General features: G+C 45.7%; 1 protein-coding gene across 3 annotated transcripts in view; it reads right to left on the reverse strand.

Moving 5' to 3' along the window:
• The window catches only part of arhgef18b (rho/rac guanine nucleotide exchange factor (GEF) 18b), a 39,892-nt gene that overhangs the window by 23,895 nt on the left and 1,752 nt on the right, over positions 1-14,245 (reverse strand). Inside the window, exons 1-10 of one of the 3 annotated variants that reach the window (XM_085264216.1) lie at positions 12,176-12,263; positions 8,229-8,377; positions 7,340-7,947; positions 6,787-6,937; positions 6,130-6,256; positions 5,971-6,025; positions 5,432-5,476; positions 5,043-5,117; positions 4,414-4,522; positions 4,007-4,190 (exon numbers count right to left, since the gene is read on the reverse strand). In XM_085264216.1, the coding sequence (XP_085120342.1) occupies positions 4,007-4,190; positions 4,414-4,522; positions 5,043-5,117; positions 5,432-5,476; positions 5,971-6,025; positions 6,130-6,256; positions 6,787-6,937; positions 7,340-7,947; positions 8,229-8,377; positions 12,176-12,251 (1,579 nt within the window). In that variant the 5' untranslated portion in view covers positions 12,252-12,263. Of the gene's footprint in view, positions 1-4,006; positions 4,191-4,413; positions 4,523-5,042; positions 5,118-5,431; positions 5,477-5,970; positions 6,026-6,129; positions 6,257-6,786; positions 6,938-7,339; positions 7,948-8,228; positions 8,378-12,175; positions 12,264-14,245 lie in introns of those variants that run through there. The other 2 variants (XM_085264218.1, XM_085264217.1) reach the window with 2 other exon arrangements.

Raw genomic sequence — 14,245 nt, forward strand, 5'->3', positions numbered from 1 at the left:
GCAAAGACAAATAAAGGAGGCTGATGGAAACGAGGTGGAGACAGCCTCGGTCAACACTGCTCTAACATTACTGCTGTAAACGTGAATACACGCTCCGTTTGAAACACGTTACATGAGAGGAAACGCCAGTAAATTAAGACTTCAGGCACACCAAGTTATCTTGGAAGCTAACGCTAGCAATCACCTGTTGAGCTTCGTGCAGTCTACAACCGGCAGCAGAGCAAAGTCACCGAAAAACCCACGTAAAGTTCAACAAACAGACGAGTTTCGTGGCGTTGTGGGTTTGTTTACGCCACAAAGACACAAGCTTTCAGCTAACCTTGTGTTTCGAGAAGGAGAGGTTGTTCGCGAGCTAGCACGCTAAGCGCTGCGAGGCTAATAAGTAGCCAGCACTACGCTGAGAATAGCTGGGAGCTAATTTGGGCCAGCTAAGTATAAATTAAACTCTCGGGGAAGTAAATGTGTCTTGCCCTTATTATCACACCGAGTCAACACTGGAGGGAAAAGAAAAAAGCTCCTAGTTGGCTTTGATTAGCTCTTAGCTGGCTTAGCTAACGACAGGAATGACTGAAAAGTCCACAGAGGGAAACAACGGGAGTTATCCACCTGATCCCGCTTGAGACCATCGCTACAGTAGCCGCTTCTTACCGCCCAAGAAGACTCGGGTTTGCCTGAATCAGCTGCATCCGAAGGGAATTGTAGTCTGTCCGTGAGTTAAATAAAACACACCGACCAGTGAGATCAGCAACAAGTATCCCACATACTCGGTTTTGTCCAGTTTGTGTCTCCACTGGGAACAATCTCTGGCATACAAACGACGCATTCCACAGGCTGAATCCCCACAGGGCTGAGTTCAAATTAAAGGGACACTCACTTGTTTTCTCACGCCTGTGTCCGCGGAACAACAACACATGAGCATCTAGGGTTTGTGACTTCATTCAGCAGCAGCAGCGATGATGATTGATGGATGGAGAAATGTAACAGATGCATTATTATAATTATTATTATTGTTTTATCCAGATTGTTTAACACAATCTCGGAGAGTGAAAGAGCCCGAGCATCAGAGGAAAAGTGTACTGGTACTGATTTTCAGGAACAAGGGTGATGTACAGAGCTGAGGCAGCTATAGAGCGATACAGCTGATGAGTCATACCGTGAAGATATGGGAAAGAGTTGTTGAGAGGTGACGATAAGTGAACAGCAGTGTCCTCATGCCGAGAAAGTAAACTATTTCCCTATGGGGACTAACACGCACACTTTACTTTACACTAGAGACATGTTTGCTTTGAGAGTGCTGATGGAGAAGTGTAGAGAAAGTCAAAAAGAACTGCACTGTGGTTTCTGTGGATCTATGAAAGCAAGAGAGGAACTGTGGTACTGCGTGAAGAAGGATGTGAGGGTGGTGCAGGGTGTACAGCAGGTTTACAGGCAGGTTCAAGGTGAGGATAGGATTACACCAGCAATCTGCTAAGACCCTTCCTTCTTCTTTGACACAGTGATGGAGGCTCTGTGGACTATGATATTTACAGGCAACAATGTGATCTGTAGTGAGACCGGGGAGCAGGTGGATGAGAGCCTGCTTCATCCGCGAGTATTAGGGATGATTTGCGGCAGAAGGATAGCAGCAAAATGAAAGAGAAGGTTTACAAGATGACAGTGTATGGTTGAAGATGCTCAGACTTTCACTGGGAGTGACCAGGATGTACAAGGTTAGATGTGGATATGCTGGGCAAAGGATGTTGAAGGGAGGAAGAAAAGGAAGGAGGACAAAAGAGGGGATTCGTGGATGTAGTGGTATGTAGTGGTCGTTGTGATGATGCTAGGGACAGGGTGAGATGGAGGCAGATGATCCACCCTTAAGGGGAGCAGCTGAAAGACGAAGATGTCAAAAAAGAGGCAGTCCAAAGAGGAAGACACTGAATGTGTGGCACGCCGAGCCTCGCTGAAGGATACCAGAGCAGCTCTGTTTAATAAGCAAACAATAAGAAACAACCATATATTACATCCTGACCGCCAGACTGCACGGTGTATAAATATCCTGGACGTATTATGGCCTTTGTCTGCCACAGAATAGAGGGAGAAAGGAAATATTGGGTTATAGTCATGAAATAATGAAGCAATAGCACAGAATGACTAAATGCCCCCAGTGCTCCCATCCACATGTGCCAGTGAAAGCAAAGAGAAATGGTGATGACATTGAGAACACTTCTGTTTCCTTGTTACTGGAAACTTTATTTGTTGATGTGAAATTCTCAACAGCCAGACCACATGGCTTATGAGAAGACGGCCTCTGGTTTACAATAATGTCAACACATGTGACAAAAGTCCACACTGCCAGCATCAGTCACGGTGATGGAAAGGAAATACCCAGTAGGAGTTTAAAACTGTCACTTTAACAAACCTGTATAAACATAGATGTAACATCAATACTGAGAGTGTGTCTAGAACCATCCATTTTAACTGCATCGCTTTAGGTTTGTGGACATTTGTTTATGCTCTTAAGGTCCGCCCACAGCATTCCTGTCACTGCCCCTCCTAGAGTCCTGAACGAGATTTCTTCCTGTTTAAATGGAGTTCTTCCTTCCCACTGTCGCCAAGTGCTTGCTCAAAGAGGTCATCTGTATTATTGTAGGGTCTTCGCCTTCCAGTATAAAGAGCCCTGCGGCTGTTGTTGTGATTTGGTGCTGTATAAGTTAAACTAATTAAATGTAACTGACCTGACTTGACGGTGCCATCGAAACACGTCGATTCTTTTCTTTTTCAGTCATTCTGCTGTAACATTTGCTGCTGTGCTTGGGATCATTGTCCTATTGTGTGACCCAGGTTTGGTCAGACAGACAATCTCACATTTGCCTCTAGAATACTTTTGTATACTAAGAAGTGCACAGTGGACTCAGTGAGTGCAAGGTGTCCAGTCCCGGGGCTGCAAAACGAGCTGAAAGCATTGCCCCGCCCACCACCGTGCCCAACAGTTGATGTGAGGTTGTTGTGCTGGTATGCTGCGTTTGATTTTCTCCAAACGTGGCGCTGTGGTTTGGTCAGATGCAGTTTTGAAACCTGTGCTGCCATCGTCTTTATCAAGAGAAGAGACTTTTTATCATTTTACTGACATGAAGCTTAACATTTGACACGCAAACTAGTTTTACTTGAGTAAAGTTGTCAGACACGTTATGGTCAGATGTGAATAATACAGACTAAAGGTTCTTAACTCTCGTCTACGTCCACTAACACGACTGCCATTATTAAAGAGTTTCACTGGGAAACTTCTTCCATGCACGGTACAAGTAGTTCATCAGAAGCTGTTGCAGTTATTTATAATCTTCCAAATGTGCAAAGACACATTCGGTAACATTATTCTGACTATAGCCTGTACGCTGCCCTTGATTGGCTTAAGAGTAACAGACCAATGGATTCATGAAGCTTTGGTTACCTTGAGACAAAGCGAGGCTCAGCTTTTCCACTTCGAGCTCATTCAACACGTACAAGACAGCAGAAATCTGAAATATGTTGCAAACTAGAAAAACAAATCTAAGGCGAGCTGCAGCTTCACCGAAACATCTGCAAGAATTTGTCCAAACAAGTTCACCGAGGTGTGTGACCTGATGAGGTAAAGTAATGATGAGGCAGGAAAGGGGAAGGCTGTGTCATCTTAGCATCTAACAAGGGAAGGGAACGGCAAAATGTCTTCTACAGCCCCAAAGAGGAGCCACAGTCACTGTGACGGGTGGTGAAAGCTGCTGTCTGATTCCATGTATGTGCTTTGACAAAGATGTCAGTGTGAGGAGGCTGAACGGGTGTTTAGTGAGCACAAGCTCTTCGTGTTGTATGTGCATGTGTGTGTGGTTTGTTTACCTGTGTGCATGAGTGCGCCACTAAGTGGGCGAGTGAGTGTGCATGCAGTATAAATAGATGCGAGCTTGTGCATGAGCGCGGCACCTGTGCACATATGTGTCCGACTGAGAAGAAGCGTGGGTGCGTGTACACCTGTGGCTGTGGTGTTACTCACTCGTGCACTGCAGGCCATGCTTTTTCTGCAGCGCCTTGCTGCACAACGAGCACGTGGCACAACTGGAGAAGGAACCTGGCACCAAATGATGCCCATTGCTGTGAATGCCACACATTTTCTCTTTGGGCTCCCTGTCCTTGTCCTTCACCTTGTCTTTCTGAGGCTCTTTTTCGCGGTTCTTACCCTGCAGAGGAACAAGGAAAGAGGCAGATTGGTTTTTTCATGCACATGTTGTGTTCTTCAGACATAATAAACATGACATCTCATGGCTGAGGCAGGACATACAATTCGGATAGAGATTGCAATCTGCTTTAAGATGCAATCATTAGGCCAAACGTGCCACGCACTTCAGTGCAAAAGGTACATTTATATTTCGCCATGAAGTCGTAGGGGCTTCACAGGATTACCTTGTCTTTATTGAAGGAGCCGGTCATCCTGTTCCTGAGAGAGCTCAGAGTCCTTTTTACTTTTGTGCCTCTTTCCACCTTCTCTATACGATCCTCCTCTTCTTCATTCCTGGTAGATGAGCAAGAGAGTAAAGTATAAACTACAGGCTAGTGTAAAGACACCACAGCATCTCTGTGGCGTCTTTTTCTTCTGCTTTCAGCCTTTAAAGGGTGAGATGGAAGCAGATGATCCACTGCTATCCCTGACTTTAAAAGCATTACACTCTTTGTTGAGTTTCAATTGACTTTTTTGTGCAGCATCAGGTCATCTCAGGGAGCTTTACATAGTAAGGGAATAAAAACCCATAAAACTTCCCCTGAAGCACACATCAGAAATTCATCCTGGCAAACAGGGGACATTGTTGATTAGTAACAGTTTTCTGATGGTTTCTATAAAAACAAACCACATTATTGCAGAACCAAGAGCAGCCTGCACTGTATCAGCACTTTGTCTTTCACTGCTTTCAGTTTTGTATCCCGTCACCGACGGCTAATAAAACTCCTCCCAGGACTCGCTGAGATCACAAACATCCCAAATGTGAGACGATGAGCTTCAGTCACAGGGGAACAACGGTGAGGGCCGTACTTACTCGTTAGAGAGGAACTCGTACCAAGTGACACTTCCTGAATCTTTGGCGTCTGATCTGCTGCTTCTCTGCTTCTCTCTGTCAATGACAACAATGACAATGAAAGGCTGGATTCAAAAATCTCCAAATGTGAGAAACGTGTTTGTCGTGGCTCAAGTCTTTAAACTGTACAAAAACAAAGAGTGTGGTTTAGACTCGGTGAGTGTTTTCCCAGTGATAACAGCCGTGTCACTGCACAATGTCAACATGCAAAACATGGCAAAAACATGCTTGCACTTACAGTGCAGTGTGTGCACACGCACGCTCTACAGTCTGGCTCTGCTGGTGCTTTATAGACTGGGACGCCGCTACAGCAGTGAAAGCACGCAGACCTCCCTCTCCTGTTTACTTACCCGTGGTACTTCTTTAGCTCCTGCAGAACTTTCTGTACCATCACCCTGAGACAAACAAGACACTGAGACTAAGTGGAGGAGAACAATTCTAGGAGTTGGGTGCTGATTTTGAGAAGAATCCTCCCCCGTGTGCTGTGTCCGCACACCGCCCGGGTACATATAAAATAACCCTCCCCCTCACACACACAGACACAAAGGGGCCATCTAAGGAGCTGGGAGAGGGAACTGTGGGAGGAGAAGGTTGCTGACATATGACATGGAGCAGAAATGTCAGCAGAGAGTGGGGAAAGCCCCTCTGCTATGTGGGAGTGAGAGAGCTGCAGCTCACCATTTAAAGCTACAGAGCAGGATTTGCACTGCTGCACTAAAGGAGTCAAAAACTGCAATAATACAATTCAACATAGTTTAGAAGACGTGTTTCCTAATGTAATCAAACTACTTCCTTCTTTCAAACATCTTTAAACTTGCACTCGACAGAAACAGCTTCTCGAACACGGTGAGAACGAGCAGCTATGTTGATGTAAATGACGTGTACTCACATATGCGTCTGTCCTTCAGTAGAATGCAGGTTTTCTTCCGGGTCAAATTCCTCAGCTACAGGTGAAAAAGATAAACTGGTCAGTTATGAGGAAAGATGCCTTCAGGTGATAAAACCTGAACTTAGATTTGTTCTACAGGCGTTAAAGCCGCCGGCCCACCTCCTGCTGCCCTGGCAGCCCGTTTGGATGTCTGTACAACACGAGAAATGTGTGCAGCACGGGAGCAATCGTCTGTAGCAAGGATCTCTGAGCGGGAGTATAGCTGCCTGCCGGGCTCACTGTGGTCCTGACAGAAGAAGAATAAACGCACGTGTATCCACTCCTCAGCAAGCAGCACACACACACTTACTGTATACGATAGATTTCTTATGCAGACGGCAATTTACATTCAGTTATTTTGGTCAATGTGGTCAGAAAATTCTTTGTGGTTCAGTTAATTTGTTGTTTAGTATCAAATATCCAAGCTGTGGTCACCTACAGCTTTCCTATCGTCCATATGTCCCAGACCAAAAGTCCTCTGGGACTTCCAGTCTTTTCCAAAAACTATTAGAAGCTCACTGGTTGATGTGTTCATTCATTGCAGTGTCACAGAAATGCACCTGCTTGTTCTGAAAGATGAACAGCATCCTGCAGTTTGAGGAAATCACTGAGCTCGAGTTCAGCGCAGAGCTGCACGTCTGTGACGTCTTCAGAGGGAACTAAATGACATTGTTGCTTTTGGTTTGTTGTGAGATTACTTTAACAAAAAAGTTTAGTTCCTCGATGCCACTTTTGAGTTATTACCACCACAGTGACCCTGATCTTTGGGCAGCTTACCCTCAGGCTGAAGCCATCAGGACTGCCGGAGTCCTCCTCAGGACACGGCGAGCAGCTGTAGGTGGACTGGAAAAGACTATTCTGTCGCTCCTCGTCATCATCATCATCTCTCTCTCCGTCACTGTCTATGGCCTTGGTGTCGAGACTGAGTCTGGCAGCACGGCAAGCAAACACAAAGCAAATAGATTTACATATACAAGCATGTGCATATACACACACACATGTGGGAGACAGAGGGAGTCTATGACTTGTGTGTATTTTCTGTTTTGTCAGTATTTTTGTGCACGTTTCATTTTCACAGCTCAAAGAAGCTTCACCGTCATTATTTAAAAAGCTGTGAAAGACCAACCACAGGAAACGTTCAGCTCACTTAAATAACACAGGCAGAAAAGTGTTTTTGTTTTTGAGCGTGACAACTGTGCTGAGTAATACTGAAGCAAGATGTTTCTCTATGTAGAAACTTTATTATATGACTTATGAGTCAAGTAGATTTGGACTGTAACAGGAGACGCTTCCTCTGAAATGTTTCTGCGTGTCCAGCTCTGCGTCTTACCTCCTCCCCAGGTTGATGGGGGACAGAGGGACACCCCAGCTGTGCCTCCGAGATGTAGACATGGATCTGATTAGGATAGGAAAGCTGTCCAGGTCTGGCTCTCCATCAAAATCCATTGAGCACTGGTCCTTTGCTCCCTCCATCGCCGCTGTCGATGCCGTTTCCATCGATCCCGACAATCCGATCAAATTACTTGGCGAGCTCCGCCCTACTGCAGAGCCTCCACAGAGAGAGTCCTCGCAATCAGTGAACCCACCTGGTAACAACTTAGGACTGAGCTGAGTGACCACAAGGTTGTGAGGAAGTTCCTCTGGAGGCTGTTCGCAGGACGGGAACGGTGCATTTAAGTGTGGGGAGTGCGTGTTCAGAAAAGAGTGTGCAGGTCGGTTTAGGGCTGGACTGTTTGTGTTTAGAGGCTCCTGGAGGTCGACGCTCTCCGTGGCTGCGGTCACTGTGGATGCAGTTGTCTGCGAGGTCGGCGTACCTCCCCGCAGATCTTTTAAGTACTCAGAGTCCCTGAGAGAGGGGCTGATGCTCTGCAAGTCCTCCACACTGCTGCTCTCCTCGATGCAGGGGCAGTCATAGTCGCTCACCACCGAACACGCATCCTGGACAGAGCGCAAAGGCACCCGAAGACAAGACAAACACAGCAGACGTGAATAGAAGTCCTGACACACTTTGGGAGCCTGGTGTGTAAAATGTTAGCGTTCAGTTATTCTTTGAACGAGTTAAAGCTGAAGCTGACCGGCACCTGCTGCTAAAGGTCAAGTCAGACAAAAGGGAAGAATTCATTTGTCCATAACGGACCTCGGATCACTATTATTTTGGTAAATGTCATTGCATTTGTTGAGAACCTAAAATAATAGTAACGCTCAGTGTTCAGCTTCACCTGGTCATCACTGGTCCACCCAAAGGAGACGTCCTCAGTGACAGAAGCAGGAGATAATGAGGAGGAAGATCCTTTTGCACTGGTAGGCTGGACGCTGAGATGAGCACTGGGAGGCTCACAGGGCTGACTGCAGGGCTTGCTCTCTGATGCTAAAAACAAATCATTTGGCATTTATTAGTCTCGATAAACACAAATTTACAACCGACACGAGGAGAAAAGGCAGACGTCATCAGCTGTCTAACACCTGTGGAATGCATTTGAACAGTTACAGTGAATAATGGAAGAAAGGCCCCGCCGGCAGCCCTGCTCCAGCCCCTCGCTGAAAGCTCCTTTGCATTTCCATTGCATAAACAGATTCCTCGATTCACATGATGCCACAAACCGCCGTCACCACTGGCAACTGCTCAGTGAGCCAACATTAGTCTCCATGTCATTTCTGGGAGGCTGGCGATTATTCCCTTGCTGAGCTTTCAGCAGCTCCAGAAGCGGCTTGCCTGCAATAAATCATATAATATACCAGTGCGCTCAGGTGACGTGAGGGGAACAGACACAGAAGAGGCAAACGTGGAATTTCTGGATCTTATTCTGGAGCTAAAAGTGTCATTTTATTACTGAGACACGATAAGAGCAAACATGTCAGAGTTTCACGGCGTCACGTCCACTGGTGGGGCTCCAGCCACACGGTTTATTCTGTTTTCCTCATTCAATGTAAAAATGGGCTTTTCCCAATGATATATGTGTAATATGTGTGTAAACTCAGTAGGAGGGAAAAGGAGGATATGATGCATGTAGTTAAAAAGAAGGTGCAGATATAAACACTGGAATTTCCCCTCAATAATGCAGCAATAAGTAAATATTTCAAAGACAGCTCGGTGCTACAGCTGTGCTTCGGCAGCCCGTCGCCATGAGGAGTATTACTGCATGTAGCCTCCTGAGTTTGAGCTCGAGTTGAGCAGAGAGCGCTCCGGAGGATTTTACCAGAGCCTCTAAAACCAACAAAGTTAAGACAGATTTTATTGACATGTTTTTTATGTTTGATTTCAGCTCAGTGTGGGAGTAACTCCTGCTGTTTTGCTGCTCAGCCCACTCTCGGTGGGCCTCTCTTATCACAAAACGGGCACATCAGAGCCAATCAGTATGTTTTTCAGTGCTAATACAGGCTGAGATGCAGCTGATGTGTCTGTTTGTACTTCGTTCAGATGGTCATACAAGTCCAGTCACTTCTGGTGTAGAAATAAAACACCCCAACATCATATATGCAAGAGCAGAAAACCATCACGAACAGCAGTTGTTGCTTTTCCGTCTAAGAGATACATTTCTTGAATACTTGCCAGATCCTGTAGAAGATGTCCGGCTTTTTAGCTGCTGATTGCACCAGCAAGTCTCTTAGCACAAATATTAATATTTTAAAAAAGATCAACTTAAATGACGGAAGCTTAAAACCTGAAAGACAAACATTACATAACTCGATCACGCAGACGGTCACTGCTGACAACAGGTCATCAAATAATCTGCTAAAGTTGGTAGTTTGATCCCTGCTGCTCCAGTCTGCACGCCACAGATCCAGGATACGAACCCCAAACGGATCCATTGGTTGTGTGAATGTTAGATAAAAACACTAAAGCATAGAAAACTGTGCCTGTGTGAATGAATGAGGTCTGTTAGTGCGCTCGGGTAGAGCAGAACCAGTCCATTTACCAGTTACCATGACACCTGGGGTGTGTGTGTGTGTGTATATCTATCTATATCTATATCTATATATCTATATATATCTATATCTATATATATCTATATCTATATATCTATATATATCTATATCTATATCTATATATATATATAAGACACAAAGCTTGCCTATTTTGTTATTGTTGACTTTTTATTACGTTTACCAACTATTATTTTACGCATGACTCTAACTGCATGCGTGATTTTGGTCTTTGATTGCTTATAAGAACGGTGCCTATAAATAAAATTATTATTTTATTTTTTCAATTCCTACTTGAGTTATATCCTGGTTACTGTGCGCTGGTGAAGGGTTGTTTGCAATGAAAAGTTTTATTCATTTCTATTTATCATCATACGTGTCTCCTCTTTAGTGTTGTGTTGATTTGATGCGTCTTCCAAAAGACATCTTGAGCTCAGTTAGACTCAGAAAAAAACGAACCCTCCTAAATCACCATTAACCATCAGAGCGACACACACACACACACACACACACACACACACACACACACACGATGTGTGTTTTTTCCCTCTCTCAGAATCACTTTTGAGACCTCGGCAGTGGCTGAACGCTATGATGAAACACAGACATCGTGTCCTGCTGTAAACCAGCAGCATCCACTCCCGGCTTCAGCGGCGCAGTCAGGGCTGCTGTCATATAAACACACAGACAGACGCGCTGTAGATCCAGTTTTCTATATTACTAAATCACAGGCCGAGGCTGCAGCGGTGGCAGTGTCCTCACTGGAAGGAGAATTTGTTTGCGTCCCGATCCCGCTCGTGTTGAGTAAACTTAAGACAGCCAGCAGGCGCTGCTGCGGTTGCTTAATGCTGCCTTGCAGCGCCACTGTGGCCTTTTATGGTCGGCCTCTCAGATCGCCCCCGACATGACACAGAGACGAAACGCCCGTGTGCGTCCTCAGGTGAGCGCGTTTGCGCGTTTGTCACTGTCAGCTGTTTTCTTCGCAGTTCGGCTCCACGTACTAAAACTAGTGGCTGTAATGAACAACACCAACATGAACGGCTTTGCATCTGTGATTTACTCAGCATCGAGCCTCGCTTTACTTTCTAAACATCTCTAAAGAGGTGTTTATTATTCAGCTGCTGTAATGGTGAGTTAAGTCACATGAACTGCGCTGAGCTGCTGAATGATTGCAACCGCTAATTAAAAGGAAAAAGAAACCAGAAGCTGTGCATCAGCGCTGCAGCCGGTGTGACGAGGAGGAAACGATCGCACGTGTTTGCCACAAAGTCTGTCGTTCGTTTGTCTGCAAAGCTAATCACAAGAGGAACTCATGTGATTATGTCAGTTGATTTTGTGATCTTGATGCTTTCTTACATAGTGTGGTGATACATCATCACCCAGTGACACAAACCACAGGAAATAAAACTACAACTCATTTAATAAAACTTACAGCTCCTGTCTGTCTGAGACACAGAGCTCACATTAAGGTCGTGGTGACCATTTAGTATCTGTCACTGGTGCTTGAATCACACAAAGTGTGGGCTGCTGTGTCTCTGTGTTTGCGTGACGGGCTGGAGGTGAAGGCAGAAGCTGTGAGATCTGAGGTTGAAGCAAACATCAAAAAACAACTGTCAGGCTGCAGAGCCTCTTTGATCACAAATGCGCCCGACGGCTGTTTTCACAGAGCTGAGCGGCCCGGGTACTTTGGACGAAAGCAAAGTGGAAACGTTCCACGCTGCTCGTGTGCGCTAAGCATTACATTAAACCACGAAAGCGCAGGAAGCAGGAAACTAGCTGCCGACGAAGCTCCACCTGTTAGTCATGCTTTCTCTAAAAGGACAACAAGACCAGTGCCACACCAAGTCCCACGCAAAGCTTCACAGCCTGAACTGTCCACGCACGGTGCAGCTCCACCGGTGGACACACAAATTCAGTAATAGATTTATGCTCAAATTTGAAAGGTGCATGGTGACACTGCACAGAGTGAGAAATGACTCACTGAACTTTGCACCAACGTCTCATCTGCTGCACTAACTGTCTCCGACCACAAACCCAACCAGGTCAAACTGGTAAACAACAACGGTGTGAAAATGGCCAAAGGAAGCCAGGAGAACATTAAAATAGCAGCAGCAGTAGCCAGCAGGTATAACGCACATCTCTGGGTCACATCCAGTCTGCAGCCCATGCTGGGTCACCTCCCCCCATCCACCCAACATACCCACGATGGCTGAAACATGAAGTCAGTGTAAAACCAGGTTACCTCTCTTGAAGGACCATCTCTTCATCCAGAGTCTGGAGAAGGATGGCCAGGAGTTGTTAAGAGGAGAGTCCGCCATAGGAGCAGCACAGTGGGTAGGCCAGCAGGAACTGGAGCTCGCTCGCACTTGAGCTCTGGCACCCAGCAAGAGGAAGAGGGAGGTGAGAGAGGGAGGGAGCGAAGAAACGAGCGAGAGAGAGAGGGCGAGCGGCATCAAGAAGCATATCAGTGTGGTGTCTTTAAAAGGGGTGAGGGAGTGGGCTCTCAGACTTCCCGGGGGGGGTAGAGCTCTTGTTTTTAGATTCATTTGAAGCTGATTGAATGACAAAGTAAGGAGGAGGAGAGAGTTGCAGTTTTATTTCAATATGCACTCATGAAATGGATCCATAGCGCTGTGCAAACGTCTCCAGTCACCTCTTATTTCTTTGCATTTGGATTCCACAGCGTGCAGGAGTTTGTTTTTCAAGTCATCTCGAGAAACACTTGTTCAGACTTTCTGAAGCTCTTTCAAAGCTTTTTCTTTTTGTTGTGTGGATGCTTTTTCCCTCATTTTCAGTCCAGTCATCGTAGCATTTGCTGTTTTTCTTGGTCCACTTAACACTGACCTGTGAATCATTCGAGCATGCAGAAGACGCCCAACTCAAAGGATGAGCCCCTAACAGGAAAGCTAGCCAAGAACCAATTTAAGCACTTTGCACTTTCGGGCCTTGGGAGGAGAAATCCAGCAAAGACCCGACACAGGATGTGACGGAGAATAAAGGTCCAGTCATGCCAAATACTGACTTTCAGGCTTGTTCATTTGTACAAACCTCTTGCTTCAGACCAGTTAGCAGACGCAGCTGTTTTAGAGAAACAAAAACAGAAAAGGAGAAGGAAGCATACGCAATGAAAGTACAGGGTAAGGATCCATGCTGGGTTTTTCTTAGATTCAGATTCACAGGGAAACTGCACATTACAGAAAAGACCAAGTCTAACAACTAAAGCAGGAGGTACTGTACCAACCGCTGACTGCTGCAGCTGCTAGACATGGGGCTTGGCATTTCTTGCAACTATTTCCTTTGCACCAGCGTCGCTGCGGACGACTGTCAGTGCACATCATGTGGAAGACTCTCCCTACTTTCCCACAGATGACACGGCTTGAAGCGTATTACAACCGAAATGTGCTGCACATCGTCTCACATTTGATCCACCGCCAGTCACAACCTGTCAAAGTTTATAAAAAAACTAAAAACACACAAAGTGCACTTACGCTGGATGGAAGGTCACAAGTGGCAGCGTGTAAATTCCTCCTGTTGGCCAAAAGAGTGAATTAAAGGCAGAAAACCCCCAAAAAACAGATGCTTTAAATCCTTCAGATGGGACTGTTCTGCAGGAACGTCGGACTCAAACTGAGCGCATACAGCCAAAACAGTTGCCGTCTCTCAACCCGCTTCCTCTTTCTTTTCTTTCCCCTTTTTTCTGTGTGTCATTCTGCTCAGCTGAGGAGAACCGCACTCTGAATGGCCCACACGTACAGTTTGACACATCACTGCAGCAGCGTGATAGCGCAGCAGTGTGGAAGCGTAACCAGAACGAGTGACCTGTTGGCAGTAAACCTTTGTTACTCACAAAAACAACGTCTCACTCCATCGAAGAGCAATAGTTTCGTCACCGACCATCAGCACACACATATACGCTGAGATGTAGTTTGACGTCTCTGGTGTGTTTTTCTGCTACTACATCTTCTCATTGTGCAGCTTTGTGCTTCCATGCAAAGCATTTACATAAAACAAGTTGGGGAGGAACTAGATGTGCTCATAGTGGTTTCCCTCAGTGCATAACGACGAACGCTGCACTGCTGCTCTTTTACTTTCAGATCTTTTTCTGAATCAAAACTAAGGCTTGTGCAAACCGGCCGTGCAGTCTTTGTGTTTTTCCCCTGAAACCCAACCTACATGCAGAGAATGGAAAGAAAAGTATTTGCAATGTGCAGCTTTAAGACGTCTCTGTGCTTCAGAAAAACACACAAACCTATTGTAGTTATTTTTTTCATTAAGCTTAAATTGGCCAGATGGGGGTGCATCAGTTACTCTT

This window comes from Mchenga conophoros, linkage group LG23, assembly GCF_057382185.1.
Source record: "Mchenga conophoros isolate Kocher_MC1m ecotype Shallow Benthic linkage group LG23, M_conophoros_male_GT1.1, whole genome shotgun sequence".
Taxonomy (NCBI): domain Eukaryota; kingdom Metazoa; phylum Chordata; class Actinopteri; order Cichliformes; family Cichlidae; genus Mchenga; species Mchenga conophoros.